Source organism: Molothrus aeneus, chromosome 12 (assembly GCF_037042795.1).
Source record: "Molothrus aeneus isolate 106 chromosome 12, BPBGC_Maene_1.0, whole genome shotgun sequence".
Taxonomy (NCBI): domain Eukaryota; kingdom Metazoa; phylum Chordata; class Aves; order Passeriformes; family Icteridae; genus Molothrus; species Molothrus aeneus.
The window spans coordinates 12,697,295-12,720,970 of record NC_089657.1 but is presented as its reverse complement, the minus strand read 5'-3'; the positions used below and the strand labels follow the sequence as shown (position 1 = coordinate 12,720,970).

Here is a 23,676-nt window from a genome sequence, read left to right as displayed (position 1 = left end):
CATCGGACCCGTCCCCGGCGCTCCCTGGGGGTGTGTGGGACTCCATCGGACCCGTCCCCGGCGCTCCGGGGCCCGGGCTGTGCGGGACTCCATCTCCCAGCGCTCCCGGCCGCACCGCCCCGCAGTGCTGCGGGTGCCCATTGGTGGAGGCACCCCGCGGGCAGCCAATCGGCGCGCGGCTCCTTCAGCGGGGCGCGGAGCTGAGGGCGGGCGATGCTCGGGGCTCCGCGGAGCTCCGCGGCCGCCGGGCAGCGCCATGAACCTGGGGTAAGGAGAGAGCGGGGCCGGGCAGGGCCGGGCGGGACGGGACGCGGTCCCCGCGGGACGCGGCTGTTTGGGGAGTGGCGGGCCCGGCCCGGCGGAACGCATCGGTTCCGCGCCGGGGCGCGCAGTGCCGCGCGGCCGAGGGAGCAGGAGCGATCTGCGGGACAGAGCTGGGGCCAGCGACCCTTCCCGTGGGAGGGCCTCGGGACGGGCTCCGGGAGCGGTGCGGGGTGCGATGCCCGGGACCGCGTTCCGCGTTGTAGCGTTCCACACTCCCGGCACAGAGCGGGCCGGGCCCCGCTCACCGCAGTGCCCCGTTCTGAGGTGCCCCTCACAAAGCTGCGTGCGAGCTCGAACTGCGCTCGGTTTTCTCATTGTTAACGTTTTGTAATGCAATGTGAGGATAAAGCGGTATTTGGAGCGCTTATCGTCACGTTGGATTGTCCCAGCGCACGGAGTAAAGGAAGGCAGTTGGGATTGGACAGTGCCACGTTTTTCGCTGCTCCCAAACGCTTCTAACAGCGCTTGTTCCACTTGTGAAGGTGAATTGTTGTGCACGGAAGCACAACCAAAGGCTCTTTCCAGAATACAGCCCCGCTTTGTGATCAGCACTGGCCTTCCGGGAGGCTTGGTTAGCGATTTGTGATTTATATTGTTGGATTATTAAATTCTTGAGGCGTATTGCTCTGTGTAACGATATAGAGTGGCACCTTTAGTGTTAAAGATCTACTTTGCAGCAAGCAAAGTTGTAGTGTTTTCAGTATCAATAGAACTACACCTTCTTCAAGATATGTTGATTTCTTTGTTTTAAGTAACTTCTCAAAGCTTGGGATGTGAAGGACCATCTGGAACAACAATAATTGTTCTTGTTATGAATGTTCAAATCTTACCATTATCAGATTACTTCATATTTCAGATTCCTCTCTCTCTCGTTTTGCAGTGATGGACTGAAACTCGAAACTGAAGTGCTGGATGGAAAGCCTAGGCTAATTTTAGCTTCTTCTGGTATTTTTTTAATTTAATCTTTAAAGCTTCTTGAAGTTAAACCTAATATCCAAGAGACATAAAGCGCAGCTTTCCTGAAATATTTTTGAGATTAGGAAGCATGTTTGTGCATTGTTATTTATAAGTCCTCTCTCTCACCAGCTCGATTCTCAACAGTAGGTTGATGATGAATTCTGAGTAGTCTGTGCACCAGGGAACAGCTGGCAGACAGTCTCCACTGCTTAGCTTGGCACTAAAATAACAAGTTAAGTGCTATTGTGTATCAACTGGCATAACTTGATGGTAATTTCTGTAACTTTATAGCAGGTTACTTGCCAGGATAAAAGAGGCTTAATAACACCTTAATTTACACAGCATGACATCATTACAATCACGTTCTTAAAGCAGCTTCAGTATTTGTGGTAAACATTTTTAAATTTCAATAAGCAGTTTATTTAGGCCCAAATCTCACTACTACCATCTGAAATAATTATTTTCCAGTATAAGTGTTAATAAATTCTATTTCTGTGATTTGTCATACATATGTCTCTGCAATAAATTCCAGCTTTGTGATTTGCCAGACATACATTTCTGTACAAGTCTACTTTTCCTAACTGTTCTGCATAGTCAGGGCAGATGGTACAGGAAAAGTACTTTCCCCCTGATTTACAAAAATCAGATGAATATAATGTTTTACTAATTTCTCAAGATTGTTTTTCAGGGACAAGTTGTTATTAAATACTTTCATATGTTTGTGTTTGTTTCCCAAAAGATAAATCAAAGCCTGCTATGAAGGTAAGTGTAAAATTTTTAGAACACACAAATTCACTATTTGTTAACAGAAACTTAGAGAAATTGAACTGTATAAATACTTGGAAACAATTATATTTATGAAAGAGAAATATAAGAGAAATGTCCTTATGAGTCTCTTTTAACTTGAGATATTTTGTTATTTCTCAGGTTTATAATAGCTGTTCAAAAGGATGAATTCAAAGTTTTGTGACTATTTTTACCTTTCAAAATGCATTAGTTTCCTTGGCCAAGAAGTTAGAGCAGCAGAGGGAATCATCTAAATCAGAACTTGCAGAGACCTTAAAGGGATTCTGATAAAATAGAGATCTGAAGTGTGTTTAATTTCAAGTTTGATCATACAGGCTGTCTCTGAGTAAACTGCAGTGGAGTGGGTTTGGGAAAGATAAAAAGCAGGAAAAGGTCCCAATAGACAGGAAATAATTACAAGTTTGCACCAAGGACCTTGGAAAGAATAAAAGTTAGTTCAGAGTGGCAGAATGAGGACTGAAATACTGCTGGCTGTGTGATGAAAATAGGTACCTATGTGGAGCCAGGAAACACCTGTTCCCATTCAGAAACACCAAAGTAGAAATAATTCTTGTTAATTCTTTTAAATGTCATGCTACATAAAGTTATTATTCATACAGTTGTTTTGAAATACTCAAATTCAGGTGCTGTGTCCTCTTCCAAAGTTTTCCTAATACTTGAGAAGATGTTTCATTAGCTCATACAGAGTTACTACTGATGGAACAGAAAAGAAAGATGACACTTATTTTCTTGCTTCAGTCTTGTTTTCATTTGTTACAAATACATTTTTTTTCCTTATTTAATAGATGGTGAAATCTTTTTGCTTTAACAGATGGGTAATAAAGCCAGAGCACCTAAACAGGCATTGAGAATAAAGCACACCGGACTCATCTTGAGGCCAACACAAAATGCTTGTATCCAGCAGGAAAATTTAACAAAGCCAAGGAGTGAATCAAGCTTATCAATGACAAAAGGTGAAAAACTGCAAGTCAATAAACACTCCTCACATGAAGCCACAACTAAAAGTTACTCTTCAATTTTCCAAAGAGATAAGACAAACAGATATCCTGATTCAGAGGATGCTAGTATTGTGAAAAAAACTAAACACAAACCTCACGCCCCACATGTATCAGCTGAAGACTTAAAAAGTTTGGTGTGTTTAACACAAGCACAGCTTCAACAGATCTTGATGATTGTTAAAGAAGGAAGAAGCATCTCTGAGACTAATAATGAAAAGCAAGAGGAAATGGGTAAGATACCAGCCATTGGATGCATTTGTTCCATGGAAACAGAGCAAAATGGGAAAGCTTAACTTGGAGTTGATAATTTCAGGTTATTTGCACATTGTAGAGATGTTACACTTAGGTTGGATGGTCTCAGACAAAATACCATTTGCCATTATGAATGTGACATTGTTACTGTGAGAGCCAAGCATTTTCAGTAAAAAAGGTTGTTTGTTAGATTGCCAGTATTCTGAAGAGCAGACCAGCAAGAAACATTGTCACTGTTCCATGCAAAATAAAAACCATTTTACAGTGGGGAAAAAACCACAGAACTGCACTGTACCACTGCCCAAGGAGAAGGGCCCTTCTGGCTTGTGAAGAGTTCAGGCCTTCCCCTCTGTGTCTCAAGAGCAGTTCTGCCATTTTCCTGTGGCCAGAGTTGGATTTGTGTCTCTTAGCCTAACTGGACTATTAGTGGTGAATAGCATTTTTCTTTTCCCCTCCCCAGTTCTTACACTCAGAAGTGTAAGAACTGTTGCTCATCCTCCTTTATTGCATCCTTCCTCCTGTTGGTGGATGTGTGCAGGGGGTCAGCTTTGGCACCAAGAATAAGACATCCTGCACTTTAATTAGAGTCCCAAACTCTGAGCCCTTTCCAAGAATAAGTGATTACTACATCCAGCATTTTAAAAGTACCCTGTGAAGGTACTTGCCTTAACTATATAAGCAGGGCTGAAACCACTTTTGTTAAATTGTGGGGAATCTGCAAGCTTTTGCTGCTCTCAGAGTATTTACTCAAAGCTGAAGCAAGTTTAGTGGCTAAATATACATTTTTATATATTTATGTTCTGCCACAGCTACTAATGAGGCATCAGAGGAAAATGTTACAGCACCACTCCAGAAAGATTGTGAAGTGTCCCCAGTCCCAGATGAAGCAAACTCTGATTCAGGCAGGAAACAAGAAGCACGTCCACAGCCAGGACAGAATGTTATGTAGGTACATTTGTGTTACTGTGTACAAAAGCTGTGTCTCCAATAAAGGTTCATATCATATGTTCTTAATAACAAATATCTTTTATAAATACTAATTAAAAAGTTACCTCTAAAATTTTAACAGATCAGGTTTCTAGATAAAAATCTTCCCCCTCCTTCCTTTTCTCTAGAAAGGATTCATGGAAACCTGCTGACTTGTTTAGTACCTTGGGTGAAAGAGAAGGGGAGAAAGCCTTATTGGAACTTAAAAAGGCCCAATGGAAGAAGGAATTAGGTATTTATGATGTATAAAATACATTTTTGATATATCTTTTATTACACTCAGCTACCAAGAAATTTGGTATTCCTTATGCCCTTTTAAATTTACCTAGATCAGTACAGTTGCTATAAATTGAAAAGTAAATAAGGCTCCAAGACAGGTTAAGATTCTTGAATTTCAAAAGTTTATCCAAAGATTATAAATTCTTGCAAGAAACACTTCTTTGCCAATTAAATATTATCTCAAATATATTGTTATGCTTTGTATTTTAGGTGCTACATGCTAGCAGTTTTGTCACATTCTGACAAAAAGTAATTGACAGCCATTATCATTAAAAAATTCATTTGGTTTTTAATGGGAACAGCATCTACAAGCATGACTGAGTGTATGAAATTGCAATTTGAACTTGAGAGAGTTTCCAGTCCAGCCCCATCACCAATCAAGGGAACTCTCCAGAGGAAACAAAAACTGCTAAATACAGTAGTAAACTCTCTCTGACAAATTAAGCTTTTTATGAGTCACATGGACAAGTGCTTTGTTTTGGTTTGAAATTGGATTTAGACCACTTGGTTTCAAGGTTTAATTCTGCATTGTCAGTAGCTTCCATTATGGCTCTGTTGATTTTAATAATACTACAGTAGCTCAAGACTGGTGTAACAAAACAGAGAGTTCATATACTTGGTTATTTGTTGGTTTTCCCTGGGAAATTGTTACTCCAGTGTTTTCTATCTCCCCAGAGACACTCCCCACTCACCTCTGCATCGCTGGGCAGATGCCCACTGTGCTCTTAGGAGCAAGGTCCTGAGGGATTGGCCAGACTCTTGTGTCCATTTCACAGTCCAAGTGACAGGGAAGACATGCATTGCTTTTTTATTTTTTTTAGCTGTTAAATGTTTGCAGTAGGAACTCTAGTAAGAGTTTGTTTCTGTTCGTTTAAGATGAACAGGTAGCGCTGAAGAAGAAGCTGAAAGAAACTTTGGAGGGAGAAGTGGGTTATTTCTGGGCAAAACTTGGCAGTAAGAAAACCCCTAAAGTGGAAACACCTGACCCAGACCAGGTAAGACTGTCTATAAACAAAAGAGCACAGTTTCCACAGCCCTGTTGCAGAACAGTGTAACTCCTAATTCATACAAGATTTCATTTCTGTACAAATTCTCTAGAATCCAATATTGGTGCTGCTTTAAGCCTTCTCAGGGCATGAATTGCTGCAGCTCCCTGGTCCACACTTACTTGTTGCTCCAGGTCATAACTTTTCAGCTTAAGATCTTTATAGCAGGAACAACCCTTTCCTGTCCCTTTAGATTCCTAACTAAGAAGTATAAATCTTTTCTTGTTCTTTTTGGGGGAATAGTCTCAAATTTGATTCCTGGCTATATAGTTACATACATTGTTCATGAGCTCTCACATATATTTGCTTACTTACATAATTAGCATAGCCAGTATGACATCTAGCTTTTTAAAAAGGTGTGATTCTGAAACCAGTGTGTTAGATAAATGCATTATACTCTCAAGAGACTTCTCCAGTGAAAATTATTGGTCTTGAACAGAAGTTAGGGTTGTATCTGCTATCATTTCTTTCAGCAAAAGCAACTTGCACTTTTTTTGTGGCACATTCAGCATTCCTAGCAAAGTTTTCACTCTGTCCTATAAGAATTTGTTTCAATCTACATAATTGATAAATAATGGATAAATAATGCTTAGTTACAAATTTGGGCTGAGGTTTTAATTAACAGCAGCTTCTAGAAGTATAATTTTGTTAACAAACAAAAAAGGTGAACTAAAGTCTTAAAATGGTCCCTTTGTTTGCAGACAGTACTTGCAGCTGACTCAATCCATGGCACTGAGGAGAGCTCTGCCTGTACAGCTGCTTTAGCCACAGAGGCTGATGGAGTTGCACTGAATGTTCCAAGAGCTCCAGCTGGGCAGACTTCTGAGTCCAGTCCTTCTGACTTCCCAGCTGGCAGTTGTGCAGCATTGCCTTTCAGGGTAAGATCTTTAATGTATGCAGGGTATTTTTACATATTTATTAACAGCAAATGTTTGTCTCAATAAGTTCCTTTAGAACAGAAGATTTCCTTAGACCTTTTTGCTGTGTATAAATAACTTTGTCTGAATGAATGTTTACCAAAATATCAATGCTTTGAAGACAGCACTTCCTTCCAGGCTGATGTGAAGAACAATACTAGAGGTGTGACATGCAGTATTAATTAATTTTTAAGTATGTGCAGAAGAAACAGAGAAGTGGGAACCGATATAAAATAAATTATATTGATGGCAGAAGGTTCAAGAAGTAGGTCTTAAATTATGGCTTGTAGGCAGTGATTGAAGAGAGGTTTTGTTAGATGGCATTGGAAATTTTCAGTGCCATTGGAGCTTATTAAATAGTACAGAGATCCCTTAAGCAGAAACAGAAAAATGAAGATGGCAGCTCCTTAATTTCAGACAGATCACTGCTAATTAGATTGTGGTGCTGAATTTGCCTGGAACACAGACTGAGCAGTGAACCAGAGGAAGAAAAAGGAATTTCTGTTCATGATACAAATAAGTAGGGTTTTCTGGAGTTCAAGTTAGAGTAATATTCAGAATTCATCTTTCTATTAGTAGTCAGGTACTTGCTACAGTTACAAAGTTACATCCTTTTATTGTGCTAGAGAAAGGCTCAGTTTTGCTCACCCGCTGAAGGCAGAGCTTTCTGCCAAGTCCTCATTATGTGGCTAGAGAAGATACTTAATTTTTGGTAGAAGAACTAGCAGTTATCTTATTTCAGGAAGCTGTGCCACAGGAGCGACCTTTTAGTGCTCTGAAACATGAGCAACAGAAGAAGTGGCTTGAAGAGTTGGACAAGCAGAGGGAAGAAGCTAAACTACGAAAATTAGAAGAAAAACTTAATTTATCAAAGGTACCTGTGCTTTAGAGAAGTCTTTCTCTATGTTTGTTTTAAGAAATGAAAAATTAAATTAGTGAAGTGGCAAAAAAGATGAAATTTTGTGCAGCATGTCTAGGTTTTCACCATAAGGATACACTTACTGAACATTGAGCCAGTGGCTGGTCACTGTTTCAGTGTCTGGTGTGTTAGAGGGCTTGCTACAGGGATGGAGACAGTGGCAGCATCACCGACAATCAAGGAGAAAATAAAACCTTCTTTCACTATATTTGAAGTGAGAGAGAATCAGGCATTAGTTTATTTTCTGGCCAGGATGTGCCAAGGAAAACGTTCCAAACACACGTTTTTGCAGGATTTTCCCCAAACTTTATACAGTCAAAACCCATAGAGACACACTGTTTTTAAGTTAATTCGGCTAGAGCTGAGCAAACCCCAATATTCAGTTTCCCACTGGATCCTAACCTGCTTGCCTCTGGTATTAATTAGATTTTCATTCTTACCAGATGTCTCCAATTCTACCAAAGGCAGCATCTGAGAGTAAATGTTTTTTAGATGGCCACTAATGTTTTGTTGATGTTCCCTTGATGGCCTTTTATCTTTCTGGGTATCTTTGAGCTACTCCTATCTGATGCTATGTTCAGCCCATCTCCTTTACAGTAAAGCCACATCTCCTAAAAATGTCCAAAAAATTCCTTTCCCCAAGGCCAAGTCAAGCCTAACTAGAGAGGCAAAATAAAAATTTACAAGTTCTATTTTTTCAAACAGTAGTAGTTTCTTTCTCTTTTCCACCATGCATAGAAGCACTTGGGTTTGCAAGGTGGTGTAGAGATCATGGCTAAACACTTGGGAAAAAGAAAATTTGTGCAGACTACAGGAGGTGAGAAAAGATAAACTGAGTACAATGTGTCACAGTGACAGCAAAATCCTGTTCCTAGAAATATTTTTTTTAAATACACAGTCATGCAGCTATAAAAAAGTTTAAAAGTAAGCACTTTTCCAGAGAGTATGAAAGAAAATAGCCTTACCTTTCTTTGCTCCCCATAGCCAGCCTTGCTGCCAGGGTGGTTACAAACCTGCACACAGCACAATTCTTGTCTTTTCCCAAGTTGCTGAGGGGATCAGGCTTCCTTTGTAAACCGAGTTTTTAACTGTGAAGAGAAAACAGCTGGGATATGTTCCTTCATTAGCTGCCTTGTTAATTGGGTAGGTGTGCTGTGGAAGGAGGGCTGCAGGCACCAGGGCGTCACCCTTTCCTTTTTTCCATGAAAATGCAGTAGTAATATGTTTGTGCTGACCAGGTGTTAGTGTTCAGGAACACATAATCACAGAATGATTACATGCAGGTGCTTTTATTGAAGAGCTCTGGGTGTCAGGGGTACAGACACAAATCTGACTCCAGCATGGGTTTGGGATGAGCACATTTTTATACCCTGATCATTATATAACTACATATTAATTATTAAACTTATATTGTTCTATTGTATACATTAATTTCATCCAAGCATGGATTCTTGTAATTTCCATCAAACCCCCCAAATATTGTGTCTCACGATTCCTGTTACACTTAAACAATAATTATATCCAATTACCAAACAGTCATCACATTTAACAATCATTTATCATGCAACAATCGTATCATTTATCATAGTCATTAAATGATTGTACAGGTGCAGTTTCACATGATCCAGTAAAGCCTCATTTAACATTTTCCCAGGGCCTACCAAGCCCAACCTTTCTTTCCAACTCCCCTGAACAGCCCATGATTTTAGAAACATTTTATCCCTATACTATCACAGGTATGGATCAGCATTATAATCTGTGATTTGACTTGAATTTTAATTGTCTTCTCACTTAAGGAATTAACTTCTCTCTGCATTTTAGCTTTTCAAATGTTCCTGGTGTACAAAATGTGTATTGTCTGTTTTATTAACCACACTTTACACTTTATAGACACAGTGTAACTGAAAGCTTTCTCTTTTTTTTCTTTTCTTTTTTTGTTGTTGCTGCTTGATACTTATTTAGGCAGAAGAGCATGACAGATGGGAAATGCATTTTGATTCTTTTAAGAAGCACTTCAATGCTAATGCACAACACCCCTTAAATGGAATGCACAGAAAACCTGAAAGTCTTTCCTTGTCACCAGACCCCAAGGACCCGACTGCTTTCATTCACCCTTTGTCCCCTGCAGCTTTAGGCAACCTCTTGCCCTTACAGATGGGAACTGCAGAGAAAGCTGCTAAAAATGGTGCTTTGGAACAAAGTCAGAGAGTCAGGTGAGTGAGCTTTGTAAGGGTTATTATTTTCCCAGCCAGTACATTTATTCTGGTACCTCCCCAGAAAAAAATAAAATCCTTTACATTCATTTGACTTTTGTTTTTGTTTCAAATACCTGTTGTTTCACTGTTGAAAGACACAAGTGCTGCCAATGTTTACTAATGAAAATTACTGCAAATAACCTTATGTTGTTCCTTAATGAAAAGGACTTCCTAATCTATGAATTAGTTTATATATTAACTTATAATTAACAGAATAACCTCAATATGAAAATGCAACCTAACTGATTCTAATTAAGGAAGGCTTAAGGATTATTTTGCCATGATCAGAACCACTGACATGTCCCTCTGTTCAGTTTCCTGCGTTCCATGACGGCGCTGCTGGACCCTGCACAGATTGAGGAGAGGGACAGGAGGCGGCAGAAGCAGTTGGAACACCAGGTACACTCGGGTGTTAAAGCCTCACACTTGTTAATAACAGAGAGGATGAAAGGTAATGTCTCATGAATAAAGCATGAGATTTAATACCAGAACCTGGGGAGGCACTTGACTTTTACACTTCAGATGACATGTGCATTGTTTGGCAGTATTTCCTTCAGTCAGACTCTACAATTCTCTTTCAATATTTGTACAAGATTATTGCACTTCTGTTACTGAATTCCTGCCTCAAAAAAAGGTACAGTTCAGTCCTCAGAGCTCTAGCAGGTTTGTGTGCATTTTTCTTCAGTCTTCACTGTTATAGGGAGGAGAAATCTGATATTTACAGATTCCCACTCCATGAACCTTTAGTTTTTTATCTACTTCACTAACATTTACCTAACCTCTGTGGCACCCTAATAAAGTGTGTCTCTAGCACGGTGTGAAAAAGTCTCAATATAAATGTAGAGACTGTTCTGATCACACCATTATTCTGATGGATCAAACTCCTGGATTACCAGGAGCTTTTTAACCGATAAGGTGAAAATCAGACCTTCATCTCTTTACAAGAAAAAAAAAGTATTTTCTAAAACATAAAAAGCTCCTTTTTTCTATCTGAGTATTTCAGACTGCTCAATTGGGCTGGTGGTTTTCCAGAAACAAAACCAGGAGTGTTTGAAATAAAATATCTCCAGGTTTTTCTTTTCACTCGTCACAAATCCAATCCTACGCATATACAAAAATACATTCATAAATACCTTGCAATATGTTAATGTTGTATCTTTTACTTTGTCCTTTTTTTTCCTGATCCTGCCAGAAAGCAATAATGGCTCAGGTGGAAGAAAAACGGAAGCAGAAACAACTGGAGGAAGAGCAGAGAAAATGGGAAGAGCAACAGGAAGAGCTGCGCCTGGCACGAGAAAAAGCACAACTGCAGAAACAGTTTGAAGAAGAAATGCTGAAACAAAAACAAAAGGAGGTGGGCCTTGGATTATTTTAGTGCAGATAGTCAGTGATAACACTGAATTTTGAGGAAAACAGTTCTTGTTCCTCACTTGCAAAATTTTGCTCATCATTTTGAAAATGAAAACTATCCAAAATGTAGAGTTTCTTAATAAATATACAACGCCCCACAAGAATAAGGCCAGATTCTTTTTTTGAACAAGGGCCTTTTCAGAAGAGAAATTATAAGAACTGGCAAAACCAGAAATGTAGTTGTAAATAGTGCAGAAACATCCATTTTAAAATGCAAATTTAAAATTAAAAAATACCTCAAAGTATGTGGTCCAGTCCTTGTTATTGGTAACTTGATGCTTTTAAGGTGCTTCAGTACCATGAAGTTAATCCAAGTGAATGTGCTTTCAGTCTGAATTAAAGACTTCTTAGGATATAGTCTGGAAAAGGCAATTTAAAAGTCATTCAGGTTCTCCATCTTTCCCCTGCATAGTTGTTGCTGAGCTTTACACAGTGCTTTCATATTAACCAAAGGTAGGTTTTTACCTTTGGTAAATACAGATTTTGCATTTCTATCTCTCCTTTAACCCCTGTGGAAGGTTAAACACTTGGTCTGATGTTTCATTCTTCCTTTTGGAACAGCAGAGCTATTACTGTTTGCTTCCTCTTTGGAACAGTAGCAGATTCCATGGTGTCATAAGACAAGGTGATTCCAGAAACATTCTTCTCCAGAGCCTGCAGAAATGTGGATTGCTGATTCCTCTGCATTTTCTGGAAGGAATTGTGTGGCATCTGCCTGTAGATGCTTGAACAGACTGGTTCAACATGGGAAAGTCATCCTCTGTAATTGCTCATCTCCTTTGGTGTGACAGCACCAGTTCTTTCCAACTGCAAATGCAGGAGGGAGTGGGATCAGCTGCTAATAACAGTTGGGAAATGAGATTTTCCTTGGCCCAGTCTCCTCCTGCACCTTGAACCCACTGAGTCAGGGAACTGTAACCCCCTGACATTTGCTGGGGAGCTTTTACTGTCTCCTTCCTGTGCAAGTAGGCATAAGATGGGGTTTATTACTTTTATTTGGGCTCCTTTCATTTCATTAAAGCACATGTTACAGGAAGTCACAGATGGCTGACATCAGATGGCATCTAGAAAAAGAGGAATTTATTAGAAGGGAAATAAATGCTCATTTTTTAATGCTAAGACTGAAGATCTTTCGTTAGTACAGCAGAGGTTCTGAACTTATAATCACAGAAATTATAGGTTACATACTGTACTTAACTAGTTTTAGTTTTGAGAAAAATACTTTCTCCAAATAAAAATACATATAAACCTTGAGGATTATATGGTCATTAAATAATCCAATTGATTTTATTCTCAAATAATCACATATTTATCTTATTTCTTTTTTTATGAAAGGAACTCGCAACTCTTAAAGCCAAAGAGCTTTATCAGACAATGGAGAAAGCTCAGGAATTAGCCCAGGGATCAAAACAAGACCAGCACATTCCAGCCTTGGCTCAGAAGGCACATGACATTTCAGAACTTCAGAACAGTCTTGGTGGTGGCAAGTATAAATCTCACACTCAGTTTCCCTGTTCCTTTGGTGGTTAAAAGCAAATTGTTTCTGAGATTGGGGTAGTTTTTTTTTGGTTTTTGTTTCCCTGTCTGAATTTGGGTCACAAACCAAATTTCATTACAATTTATTTACCTTTCAAACAAATCTAAGTGTTAACTCCTATGGAGAATATTGTGTTTTAGTAAGTTTCAAATGCAATATTGCATAAAGGAAGAAATGCAGAGCTATTGGCAGGAATGCACAGGAATATTCAGACCTGTGTGCTGTCAGATTTCCAGTGGAAAAGGGAGAGCATTGGCATTTGGACCACAGTTCTCAGTATTGCACTGAGCTCTAAACCACAACAGCCTGATAATTCTGTAGCATAGTTTAAATTGAACACAGGTTACTAAATGGAACAACTCTACCCCTTTTCAGGTGATACAGAGTTTGACAACTGTAATTCTGGCATTTCAGCACAAAGTCCTGATTTCCCTGCAGGTGTGGAGAGCCCCCCTGAGCTGCAGGGCTCCCCTCGGAAGGACACGGCGGTGCAGACAGGTACAGAGCCCACAGCTCGCTTACTCTGGCACCTCCACACTGGCAGGGGGGGCTTGTTTGGCAAACTGAGCCACATCATTGACACTCCCAGGGAATAAAGCTAGAAAGAAATACTTGCACTGACACAGTCATGTTAGTCTGTCACAGTGTACTACTTTATTCCTCTATTTATCATTATTTAAAATAAAAGACATTTCTGGATGGTTGTTACTTACCGGTTGTTAGAATTTGTGGTGAGGAGCCAATCACCGACAAGCGAGTCCCAATGAGCTGTCATTTATTAATTACAGAGCAGGCAATAACGGGCGAATCACAGCGCTGGGTGCAGCGGGCAGTCTCCAGTGCACCAGCGGCTCGCGCCCGCCCGGCGGTTCAGCCTCTCTGATCCACCATGGCTGTGCATTTTCCCGTGTTCTCTGTGTCTGCGCCCATAGGTGCTAGGGGGTTTTTCTGCCTTTGGGTGGTCGTTTGGAGGAAGGCTCCCGTCCTCTCTCTCAGCGTTTTGATGACCCTGCAATAGCCTTTGCCATATATAGGAGTGTGGCTGCATGTAGTTACGTATTGCACATTCAGCTTTTCAGCATATTAGCTTGTGACATATTGTGGTTTAAGCCTTGTGACATTTTGCAACATATTAGCCCGTTATATTTATCTTGTGGTTTTTCATCGGCTTCTCCTTTTGATGAGAAATTAACTTGAGAAATTAACCCTTTACACTGGTGACAAATCCCATAGTCTGCAATGCTGTGTCAACTTAGGGTCACAAGCCACATAGGTCCAAAATTTTAAGGTAACTTGATTTGGTTATCCAGTCTTCTGTGTTTTATCCCTTCCTCACTGAGTTTACTTCTACTTCAGTTTACTTCTACTTCTATCTGTCTTCCACAGAAAAAAAGAATAAAAAAGCATTATAAAACTGTAGCAACCATTTTTTAAATAAAATAAGTAGTGGTAGATTGATACATATACAAAAGTCAATCAAGTAATTTGAATAGCTCAGACTTGGAGTTAAAATACAATTATTTCTTTTTTAGATTGCTTTAATACTTCAGCATACACAGAGTCAGCTGAGCAAAGACCTGCATGTTGTGAATCGCCTGATATTTCCATAGAATATAAAGAAATGTCTAACAGCAAAAAATACCAGGAGGAAATGCATTATATGGATAAAAATAAACTTCCAGGAAAAGGGACTGGTGGTATTTACAGTGATCTATATGAGCAGTATGCAAGAAAAGAAAGGCACATTAAATCTTCGGAAAAATACAGCAAAAGACCTGACTGGAACATAAACAAGCCTGGGAAAAGATACATTCCAGCCTCAGAAAGGTACCCCAAAGCTCTGCAGAAACAGAGGGAGGAGAACAAGGTGCGCCGGCAAATGGAGCTGCTGCAGCTGCTGGAAAGGAACAGCCCCGGGCGGCTGAGTGCGAGAAGGGGAGGGCACTCAGCCAGCTCTGCCTCACCCCGGGAAGAAACAGCTGGGAAGAGGAAGGGCCACAGAGGCAGAAAGGTGGGTCACTGTCTGCCCTTTGAGAGCAATGATGTGTTTTAAAAACTCTTGTTCCCCACAGTTTTACCTGGGTGGGAGTTCAGTTATGTAACTGGAGCAGTGAAATTCTCCTATTGCTCATCCTTCGGTCAGCACTCTGTTGTTCATCAGGAGCAGAAGAACAGACTCAGATTTTGTGACTGAGTTTTTACTGGCATTTCAGTCTGCCAAAGTTGATTCCTTTTCATTTGCTGACTAACACTGATTCATGATGTAAACAGAGGTTAAATGCAAGCAGTGTGCAGGACACAGTGACATCACTGACTTGCTCCTTTTTGTCCAGTCATTGTGTTGTGCTGACAGGTGAGCTACAGCAGCACCTGCTCAGGAAAACAATGTTTTATTTCTGCAAAGAATATGGATTACTGAGGATGTACTCCACTGCCACAGAAATGCATCCTTCTTAGTGGAGTCATTCTCCATTTGCAGTAAGTGTTAGATCAGTAGAGCTTGTGGCTGGAAAAAAGTCTTTTGAAGAAAATACTATCAAAAAAAGTCTTTTGAAGAAAATACTATCAAATATATTTTTAGCTTCTCTCTTGCCCTCTCTCTATATCCATAACTTGTCCACTCTGTATGCATAAACACCTCACTCTCTCACACATTCAAATAACAGAATTCTGGACCTTTCCCTTAATAATCTTGGATTGAACCTTTCAGATTTATAAATTCCTATGTTCCAAGGACAGGAGAATAGACATAGTATTTTTGATAGTGCTTAGAGCTTTGAAATTCAGAAAATTGGAGCAAGTCCTCCTGTAATTTGTTGATTTACTTCATGGGCACTACAAGTCTCTTAAATGTAAATCTTTGATAAATACCTTTCTCCTGAACCCAGGTCAAACAAGTCCTTTTGGAATTTCAGAACAAACTTTCTCTGAAAAATCAAAGCTTTTAATATAAAAACCACAGAGATTTTTTGGTTTTATTTTTGACTTTTTTGGTTTTCTCCTAGGAAGAAAAATTTCATAAGAATCACTTGAATGAAGAAAGGTACGTCAATACTTTGCATCATTACTGAAATGCATGTGCTTTTCTTTCCTGATTTTTTTAAAAGAATTTAGATACATCTAATTGTCTACTATTAAAGATACACAAGACCATACAGATTGCAGGTATAAAAGCAGAATAAATAAACAAAAATCTTGTCCTTCAAAGATTCTTATAGTCTCTGTTATTTGAGAAAGTCACATTACTGAAGTATTGTTTGAGCTTTTTTCTAACTTCAGTTGTTCCACACAGATCGGAATCACCGCCCGTTCCAGCAGTTAGGAACCGATTACTCCAAGTACAGCAAAGGCAGATGCAGGCTCCTCCTGTCGCGGTGATGGAGCAGCTGGGGGGCAGAGAGCTGGACGCGCGGGCAGCCTCGCAGCGGAGCAGCCCCGCCGCCCCCAGCCCGCCCTGGGCGCGCTTCGTGCCCTACGTGCGCACCCGGGAGGTTTTCTGCCTGCCCCCGGAGGCACCGCCCAGCCGGCCCTCGACTCACCACACCCACGGTATGACAGCAGCCGGGAGAGCAGAAACCTCACCTGCAGTGCTGCTGCTTTTTACTGCACTGTGCAGGAACCTCTCTGTGTCACAGCAGCGCACAGAAAGGCTCTGCAACCAAATCATATTCGCTATATTTGCCCAATTATCCCATCATCAAAAAAAACCAAACAATATTAAAGATAGCAGCAATTTCAATTGAATAGCTTAAAGTATATGAAATCGGATACACTTGAAATATTGACAATATAATTTGGTTAAAATAAGGGATAATTTGGCTCCAATAATAGCGCATAAGCAAAAATAACCAGGCGGGGTAGGGAGTGCAGGGTCCTTGGACCCCGCCACCTCATGGAGGAGCTCGCCAAGTGAAGACTCCCCCCCTTTATGCCCTGTGTCAATGCCATCTCCTCCCATTTTCGATTCATCACCCTTCTACCTCCACCCTCATCACCACCTTTACTGCACATGCTCCACCACTCTTGGTGGTCGCACCACTCTTTGGGGACCATCACTGATGAAGGCCTCTCCTCTTCCTCGATGTCCTTTAATTCACCTTTGGGTTACACATGCCCACCAAGCTAGTATAATGTAAGCCAAAATTAACATAACATAAGATAGTAATATATTAAAGCATCAAAGCAATAAATCAGCAAAGCAACAAATATGTTACTGATTTTTTGTTTGTTTACCTTTCATGAAGTATGACTGCACTTTCTTCCTTACTGTATCGAGATTGGAGTTTAGGAATCTAAGTGTTGTTGGATTTCAAAATAGATATTATAATCTCAATAGCAACCAACCCCTGATTTTCATAAACTTTCAAAATCTGCTGCTTCAAAATTAAAAGAAAATTAATAAAGTGTTTTATTAACTGATTTGATATATATTTACTTTTAGATTCTTACCAAATGCCACAACAGATTTTTAGCTCAGATCATGTTAGAGATCCTCTTCTGAATCCTGATGCCGTTACAATCAGAGAGAGACAACAAGAAATTCTCAAAGGATTGTCAAAATTACGACAGGTAAGCAGAAATTTATTGGCTAACTGTGCGTGTATGTGTGTGTATACTGAAGTAAAAATCATCACATCGTTATCTTTAATTCTATTTCCATCATTTGATTTATATTTTGGGCCCTGTCCTCTACTTTTGTTCCATTTTACTAATTTTGTTTTTCACCTGTTGCTTCCATCTTTGGACAGTCCTTAGAGAGAAAATATGGACCCCTTAGTCCTTAAATCAGCTATGAAACAGTGAAGTGCCTGAGCAAACTTGAAACCAAGAGAAATTACTTTGTTTGGTGTCCAGGTTTCTATGGTTAGGGTTGTTTATACAGAATGTATCAGTTTCAGAAGAACAGAGTTTTAACACAACACTAGAACCTTGTTAATGAGGTTTCCCCTCTGCTGTTTCCAGGTCAGGACAGAACCGTGGGGTTGGTGGGGTGGTCTCATGTCAGGCCTGGAAAAATACTGAATTTGTAACTGGAAGTATGAACACTTAAAAAATCCTTCCAAGACTGCTGCTACTTGTTAACATGTAAAAAGCAAACTCAATATTTGTCAACCAGCCAGGTTTTCTGACAAGCAAATGAAAGTGAGCTTGAAGGCGCAGACACAGGAGCTCCTGAGCTAAGGCTGTGTGTGTTGGTGTGCATTGCTCTCTCTGTAGTCAGGCACTGGCAATGGTTATCAGAGCCTGAGTGCATTGGATACTGCACCTGTTGGCAGCAAGGTGTGGCCACGGCCTCTGAAGCCACAGGTCTGGACATGCACATGAGCAATTCTCTTCTATGCTTCCAAGTGGCCTGACAGACCTGCAAGATAAAAAACTATTTACTTCAGGCTTGCCTTTTCATTGTGAAGAACCTGAAAATAAACATATACCAGTATCTTCCTTTGCTTTTGAATGGGTCCAAACTAAATGTACCTTATTGCTAGCAACAGGATTTTTCTCTGCCTTCAGAGAGGAAAATTTCATGAATAATCAAAGGGAAGAAAATCTGACAATGAAGCACAACAAAATTAACAGTAGTTGAGGCTATTGATTACCTCTTGTGCTTTAGAAAGACAGAAGCACTGCCATGTACACTGTGAGAAACAAATCCCACTCTTTAATTTTTAAGAGTTTCAATAAACGATAATAAGGGACAATTATAAAGCAAAAGTTACATGCCTGGGTGCATGGCAAAGCTAGTGGCACACCCACTTCCTCAGCTCACAGTCTTTTATACTGTTACAGTTGCATTACTTCCTCAAATGCCTGCAAATTTATTTTGAGCTCATTGTCTACAATCTTGCTTCAGATTTTTGCAGTGTTTGCACAATTCAGTAGTTGCAGATGTCAGCAGTCTAGGGTGGTCTTTGGATGCCACTTTTAGGCTTGGTAGTTTTCCTTTCAGGGTCTTTGCTCTCCACTTTATGCTATCTTAGATGTACATTTTGCAATAGCCAGCATATCTTAAAATGCATCTTTCACAAGCCCACTTACATCTTGTGAATGCCTTGCTTTCCCTGTTACACTGGCCACAAATGATTACAAATCATTTAAAATCATTAAAAAGCAGTTTAAAACTTTCAATAATTATTTGCAAACAATTACAATTTAATAATTAAAGCAAATAAATTGTAGCAAAAGCCAACTACTACAGAGCCATTTATAACATACCCACAGTGCTTCAGCAGTAGGTAAACTCCTTGTGCAAAAAAAGGCTCATGACTCTCCCCATGTCAGTAAGAAAAGCTGTGACCCAAGAACACTGAAAGGCTTCCAGTTTCTAACAGCTTCTACATTGGTTTCACTGGATCTGGTCTTCCCCACTGCTCATTAACATCCTTGTTAAATATCTACAGCTTTGAAGCATTTTGGCTTCTGATCCAAAGGAATCTACTCCACAGCAGGGACTGCAAAGTAAAGACACCTTTACTGGTGCCAGGGGCATGAGGGGTCAGCACACCCATCTGCACATCCCAACATTGCCCATTTCACACCAGCTTTTATAGAAATCTGACACCAATCCCTGCCACTTACTTATCTTGGAGTCCCAGATCTGGGGGGCTGGGGCCTTACATAACTTGTGGTTTTCTTATCTTCAGCTTACAAATACAACACACCATTCCAATCTAATACAAATAACTACATCTTCCTTTACTACACAGAGATCTTCATGTTAGACTGATGCCGAATTTTGCCCCAAAAGGCGAGAATAAGCTGCCCAGAGACTGGATTTGAGGTCTATAGGCAGGAGGTATTTCTTGGCAACGCGTTGGAGAAATCGCTAAATGGATTTCTGAATTATGTACCGCAAAAGCAGGTTTTTGTACAATTTTGAAGAAGGATTACATCATTATTACATGCATATTCATAGGTAGGCAGGAGTACAGGCGGAGTCTTCCGGGAATTCTTGGTCTTCCTTAGTTAAATTTTAAGCTTTTCCTAATTTGGGCAGTTTCCTGTTATTCTTGGCATGTCTTTCCATGGCTTGGCAGAAGTTACTGTTGTACTTGGCTTGATTCTAACGGCTTGGCAGGTCACTTTAACTTATTGGCTTCCATTTCTGCCTTTCTCTTCAAATATTCTAATTCCAAAGTTTCTTCTGTGAGTGTTTTTTTGGATTATGTATTAACTTATCTAGATATCTGATCAAAGTTAGGGCTCCCTAACAGTGTATTTTAGGCTATTTATTAACTTATCTAAATATCTGATCAAAGTTCTTCCTAATAGTGTATTTTAGGTTATTTATTAACTTCTGCGATTCCCTTGATATACTTTTAAGTGTCTTTTATCAAAAACTATTGTTCAATATAATAAATGGCTTCAGACTTATGGGCCACCTCTACCTATTTCACTGATTACACTCTAGTTCCATATCTGCTCTAGCAGAACCTATGACTTTGCATCTTCAGTTTTCTGCTGCCACTTTGGGAGTTTTCCACTGGTTATCACTGTTACCAGTTGCGGTGAGGAACCAATCACCGACAAGTGAGTCCAAATGAAATGTAATTTGTCAATTGATAGAGCAAGTGATAACAGGCAAATCACAGCGCTGGGTGCAGCCAACAAAAGCCTTGCACCCAGCCGGGAGCGCTGGGTGTGGCCGGGAGTCACCGCTCCGCCCTCGGCCCACACCCCCGGCAGTTCAGTCCCCTTTTATCTGTTGTTGTTGTTGTTGGGGGTCCTTCAGGTGTTCTCTGTGTGATAGTTGCTAGGGGGTCTTACTCTGCCTGCTGGTGGTCGCCTGGACGAAGGCTCCCGTCCTCTTCCTCGAGGTCTTACAATAGCCTTTACCATATATAGGCACATAGCTACATAGTTACACATTGCTTAGTTAGCCTTTCACCATATAAGCTTCTGACAGTTTGTGGTTTAGGCCTCATGACAGTTATTTTGCAATATATTAGCCCATTATATTCATCTTTAGCTGGTTACATCTATCCTTGCGGATTTTCTATTATTGGCTTTTCTCCTTTTTATAGTCTTTTTAGCAACCTGATGAACAAACTAAGACATGAACTCATTACAATCACTTTCAGCTGGTCAGGGCTAGGTCCTTGTTTGGGAAGCAGTTGCAGTTATCACCCCTAGCACAGGGTAGATCCCTCTTGGGACACAGTCACAGTTTGCAGTAACCCCTCAGCCCCTCACCTTGCTGAGGCAAGTCCATGTTCTGTATTTCACTTCACTTACCAGTGCCATTTTGTTGAAGAGTGAAGCCAGATTCAAGGTACAGCTTGATCCCTGTGCTTGCTGAGGCTACAAAAACCCTGGTTATGTAAACAGGTTAAAGTTGGCAACTCAGAGAAGCCACGTGAACTTACAGTCAATTTTGCAGTGGCTAAAAAGTAACAGGTTAGTCTTTCAGTAGATCTTGGTTCTGCAAGAGAGTTCATTTGAAACACGTGGAGTTCCTTGTTAAATACCCTGGCAGCTGCAGAAGGCATTTAAGACATGAGCTGTTCCATTGCAGTATACCTTGTATACCAAAGTATTGCACTCCTCCTGATGTACAGATGACACCTGTTTTGCTTCAGTTATTTCACTGAGAAAGTATGAATGGTGCAGGATTTCGTCTGAAATACAAAAAGCTGAGTTTTCTGTTTCAGAAGATTGTCTAGTCTTGCTCTTCTGCATTTATATATACATATATATAGAGTGGATTGATAGTTTCAGAGTACATACATACCTACCTATATTTACAACATATTTAGGCATTGCTTTGTTTGGGGGAATTCACATAATCACATAATTTCAACCAGTCTTTAGTCTTTGAACTCCACGCTGGGCTGGTGCAGTCAGAGCCCAGGGGGAGTGGCTGACCCAGGGAAGAGGAGGGAGGGTGAGTCTGTCACTGCATTTGCTACAAGACAGCAAATCTCTTCCTGTGTCTCAGGTCACAGCAGCTGTAGGAGCTAGGAACAGACTCTCTTTCCTCACTGAGGAAGTGGATAAAAGTCAGTGGATAAGCTGAGCAAAGTGAATTATTTGTAAAAAAGAAGGGAACCAAGTTTAAGAAAGAGGACTCATCCTCAGGTCAGTAGTACCCAGAGCACCGCCAAGGGCTGCAGGTGACAATGGCTGGGTGGGGACACACCCCACGGCTCTCTGGGGAGGCATTTCCCATTGCTGAGCCCCTGTCCAGTACCTGAGCAACCCTTGTGACACACACTCAGCTGCCAGCTTTCAGGGGTACTTGTTCCTCCACTCTTGGTCTATTTAGGGCAGTTTATTTTACAACTTGGTTTTGTAACATGCTTCTAAATGCAAAAAAATGCTCTGCAAAAATACTAATTATTGACACAGAGACTGAAAACACTGACCCATTAATAGAAATAAGCAGATCCTGTTGATTAATTAGAAAGCAATTCATCAAGTGATTGAAAGTAGGCAGCCAGGCAGCTGCTGCCTTAGAAGAAGCCAAAGTGAAGTCTTGCAGGCTGCTTTGCTGACTTTCCTTTGGTGCCACCAGGAATCTGTGCCTGAATTGCTGTAGGAGCTGCTGCCTTGCATTAGGTCTGGAGTGAGCTGTGCCAGCAGCCTGTAACTCTTATCTTTGAGAAAGGCCTTGTAACTCCTGAGAAAAATAATTACCTTTTCATTTTTAAAAAACAAACTTCTATGGTATCAGATTATTTGATAAGGGGCCAGATGTATCAATATATATGATCCTGTTAATTACAGTAAAAAAAATTTAATTTATTCACATACTTGTCATAGTTCTATCATGTATGACTTGATAGACAGGGATACATTTCCAGGAGTTTTTTTGTGACAGGTTTTCTCTATCATCAGTACTTACCAGAACCATTGACACAGCAGGAACCTTCTGACAGTTTTCTGAGTCTCCTGAAATGTCAGACACTGGTCTGGTTCCAGTGGCCCTGAAGGGAATTGTTTGTGTTTAGGCTAAAAGCCAGTGCCATCAGGGTTTTGGGTTCTGCTTCATTCAGGAATTCACTACAATACTGCAAATGCAGAGACAGTGCACAAGGGATGAGAAAGTTGCATTTCATACCATGGAAAAGTCCCTTTCTTCCTCTGTATGGTCATCCCTGGAAACTGGCCTGGCTTCCACTCCAGTCACACATCCAAGGCTGCTGTAGAAGGTCCCTCTTCCCTGAGGCTTCACTGTTTTTTCTGAAGTTGGGTACTTAAAAAACATTGGGCCTTAACAAGGAAATTGTTTTTAACTGTGAAACAATGATGCTACATTGCTTCAGGCTGTGTGAGAGGACAGAACATTCACATTTGTATTTGTTTCAGGGCCTCCTGCAGAAGCAGAAGGAGTTGGAGAACACTCTGATTCCCATTGTAGCTCAAGAGAACTTCATGCCACCGTTTTGAGAGGTGCATATGAATGTTCTGAATCCTTAAAGTGGAAATGCACAGCACTTTGCTACTGTAATTAATTACAAACCACCTCTAGCTTTTTTATGAAAATTAAATTATGAGAATTTTGATAGACTACGGGGTCATGTTACCTTTTATATTGAAGATAATTTAGACTCATCATGGTTTGTCTCTTTAGAATGGTTTTCATGCTACTTGAATACAAGTGTCAATTTAATATAAACCACCAAAACCATGGAAGTAAACTGTTGCATGGGCTTTTGTAGAACTCAATGTGTGAATTTTGATAAATAAAAAGATGAAGATGTATTCTGAATGGCTTTAGTTATATCTGTTGGTATTTTTAGCTATACAAAACCGCCTGTATTTCAATACTAAGCCACCTTTCAGCATTATACTGTGAATATCAACTCAAGTACTCCCAGATTCTGTGTTCATTACACAATCTGGTACAATTCATTGATAAAAGGGAGTTCTTTTTTCAGAAAAATTACTTGCCATGCTTGGGGGAGGGTGAGAAGCTTTACACTAGTCTGGTACCGGTTCTTAACTTGAATAAATCAATCCACTCTCTATAGAGGGGAAGAATCAACTTC

The 23,676-nt window shown here is 40.3% G+C and overlaps 1 protein-coding gene across 4 annotated transcripts; it reads left to right on the top strand.

The window, feature by feature from the left end:
* Positions 1–222: 222 nt before the first annotated feature.
* Positions 223–23,396, top strand: CCDC66 (coiled-coil domain containing 66). Of its 4 annotated transcripts, XM_066558036.1 has the most exons (19): positions 223–267; positions 1,205–1,269; positions 2,021–2,043; positions 2,900–3,317; positions 4,148–4,283; positions 4,454–4,557; positions 5,481–5,599; positions 6,352–6,528; positions 7,310–7,441; positions 9,449–9,699; positions 10,056–10,140; positions 10,934–11,095; positions 12,487–12,634; positions 13,064–13,186; positions 14,221–14,699; positions 15,694–15,731; positions 15,981–16,237; positions 17,130–17,257; positions 22,994–23,396. In XM_066558036.1, exons 1-19 carry the CDS (start codon positions 257–259, stop codon positions 23,072–23,074), a joined length of 2,937 nt encoding a protein of 978 aa, XP_066414133.1. In that variant the 5' UTR covers positions 223–256; the 3' UTR covers positions 23,075–23,396. The 4 variants fall into 4 exon arrangements, with proteins under 4 accessions (XP_066414133.1, XP_066414135.1, XP_066414134.1 ...); XM_066558038.1 differs by lacking the exon at positions 7,310–7,441; XM_066558037.1 differs by lacking the exon at positions 2,021–2,043 and having other exon boundaries at positions 235–267.
* The last annotated feature ends 280 nt before the right edge of the window (positions 23,397–23,676 follow it).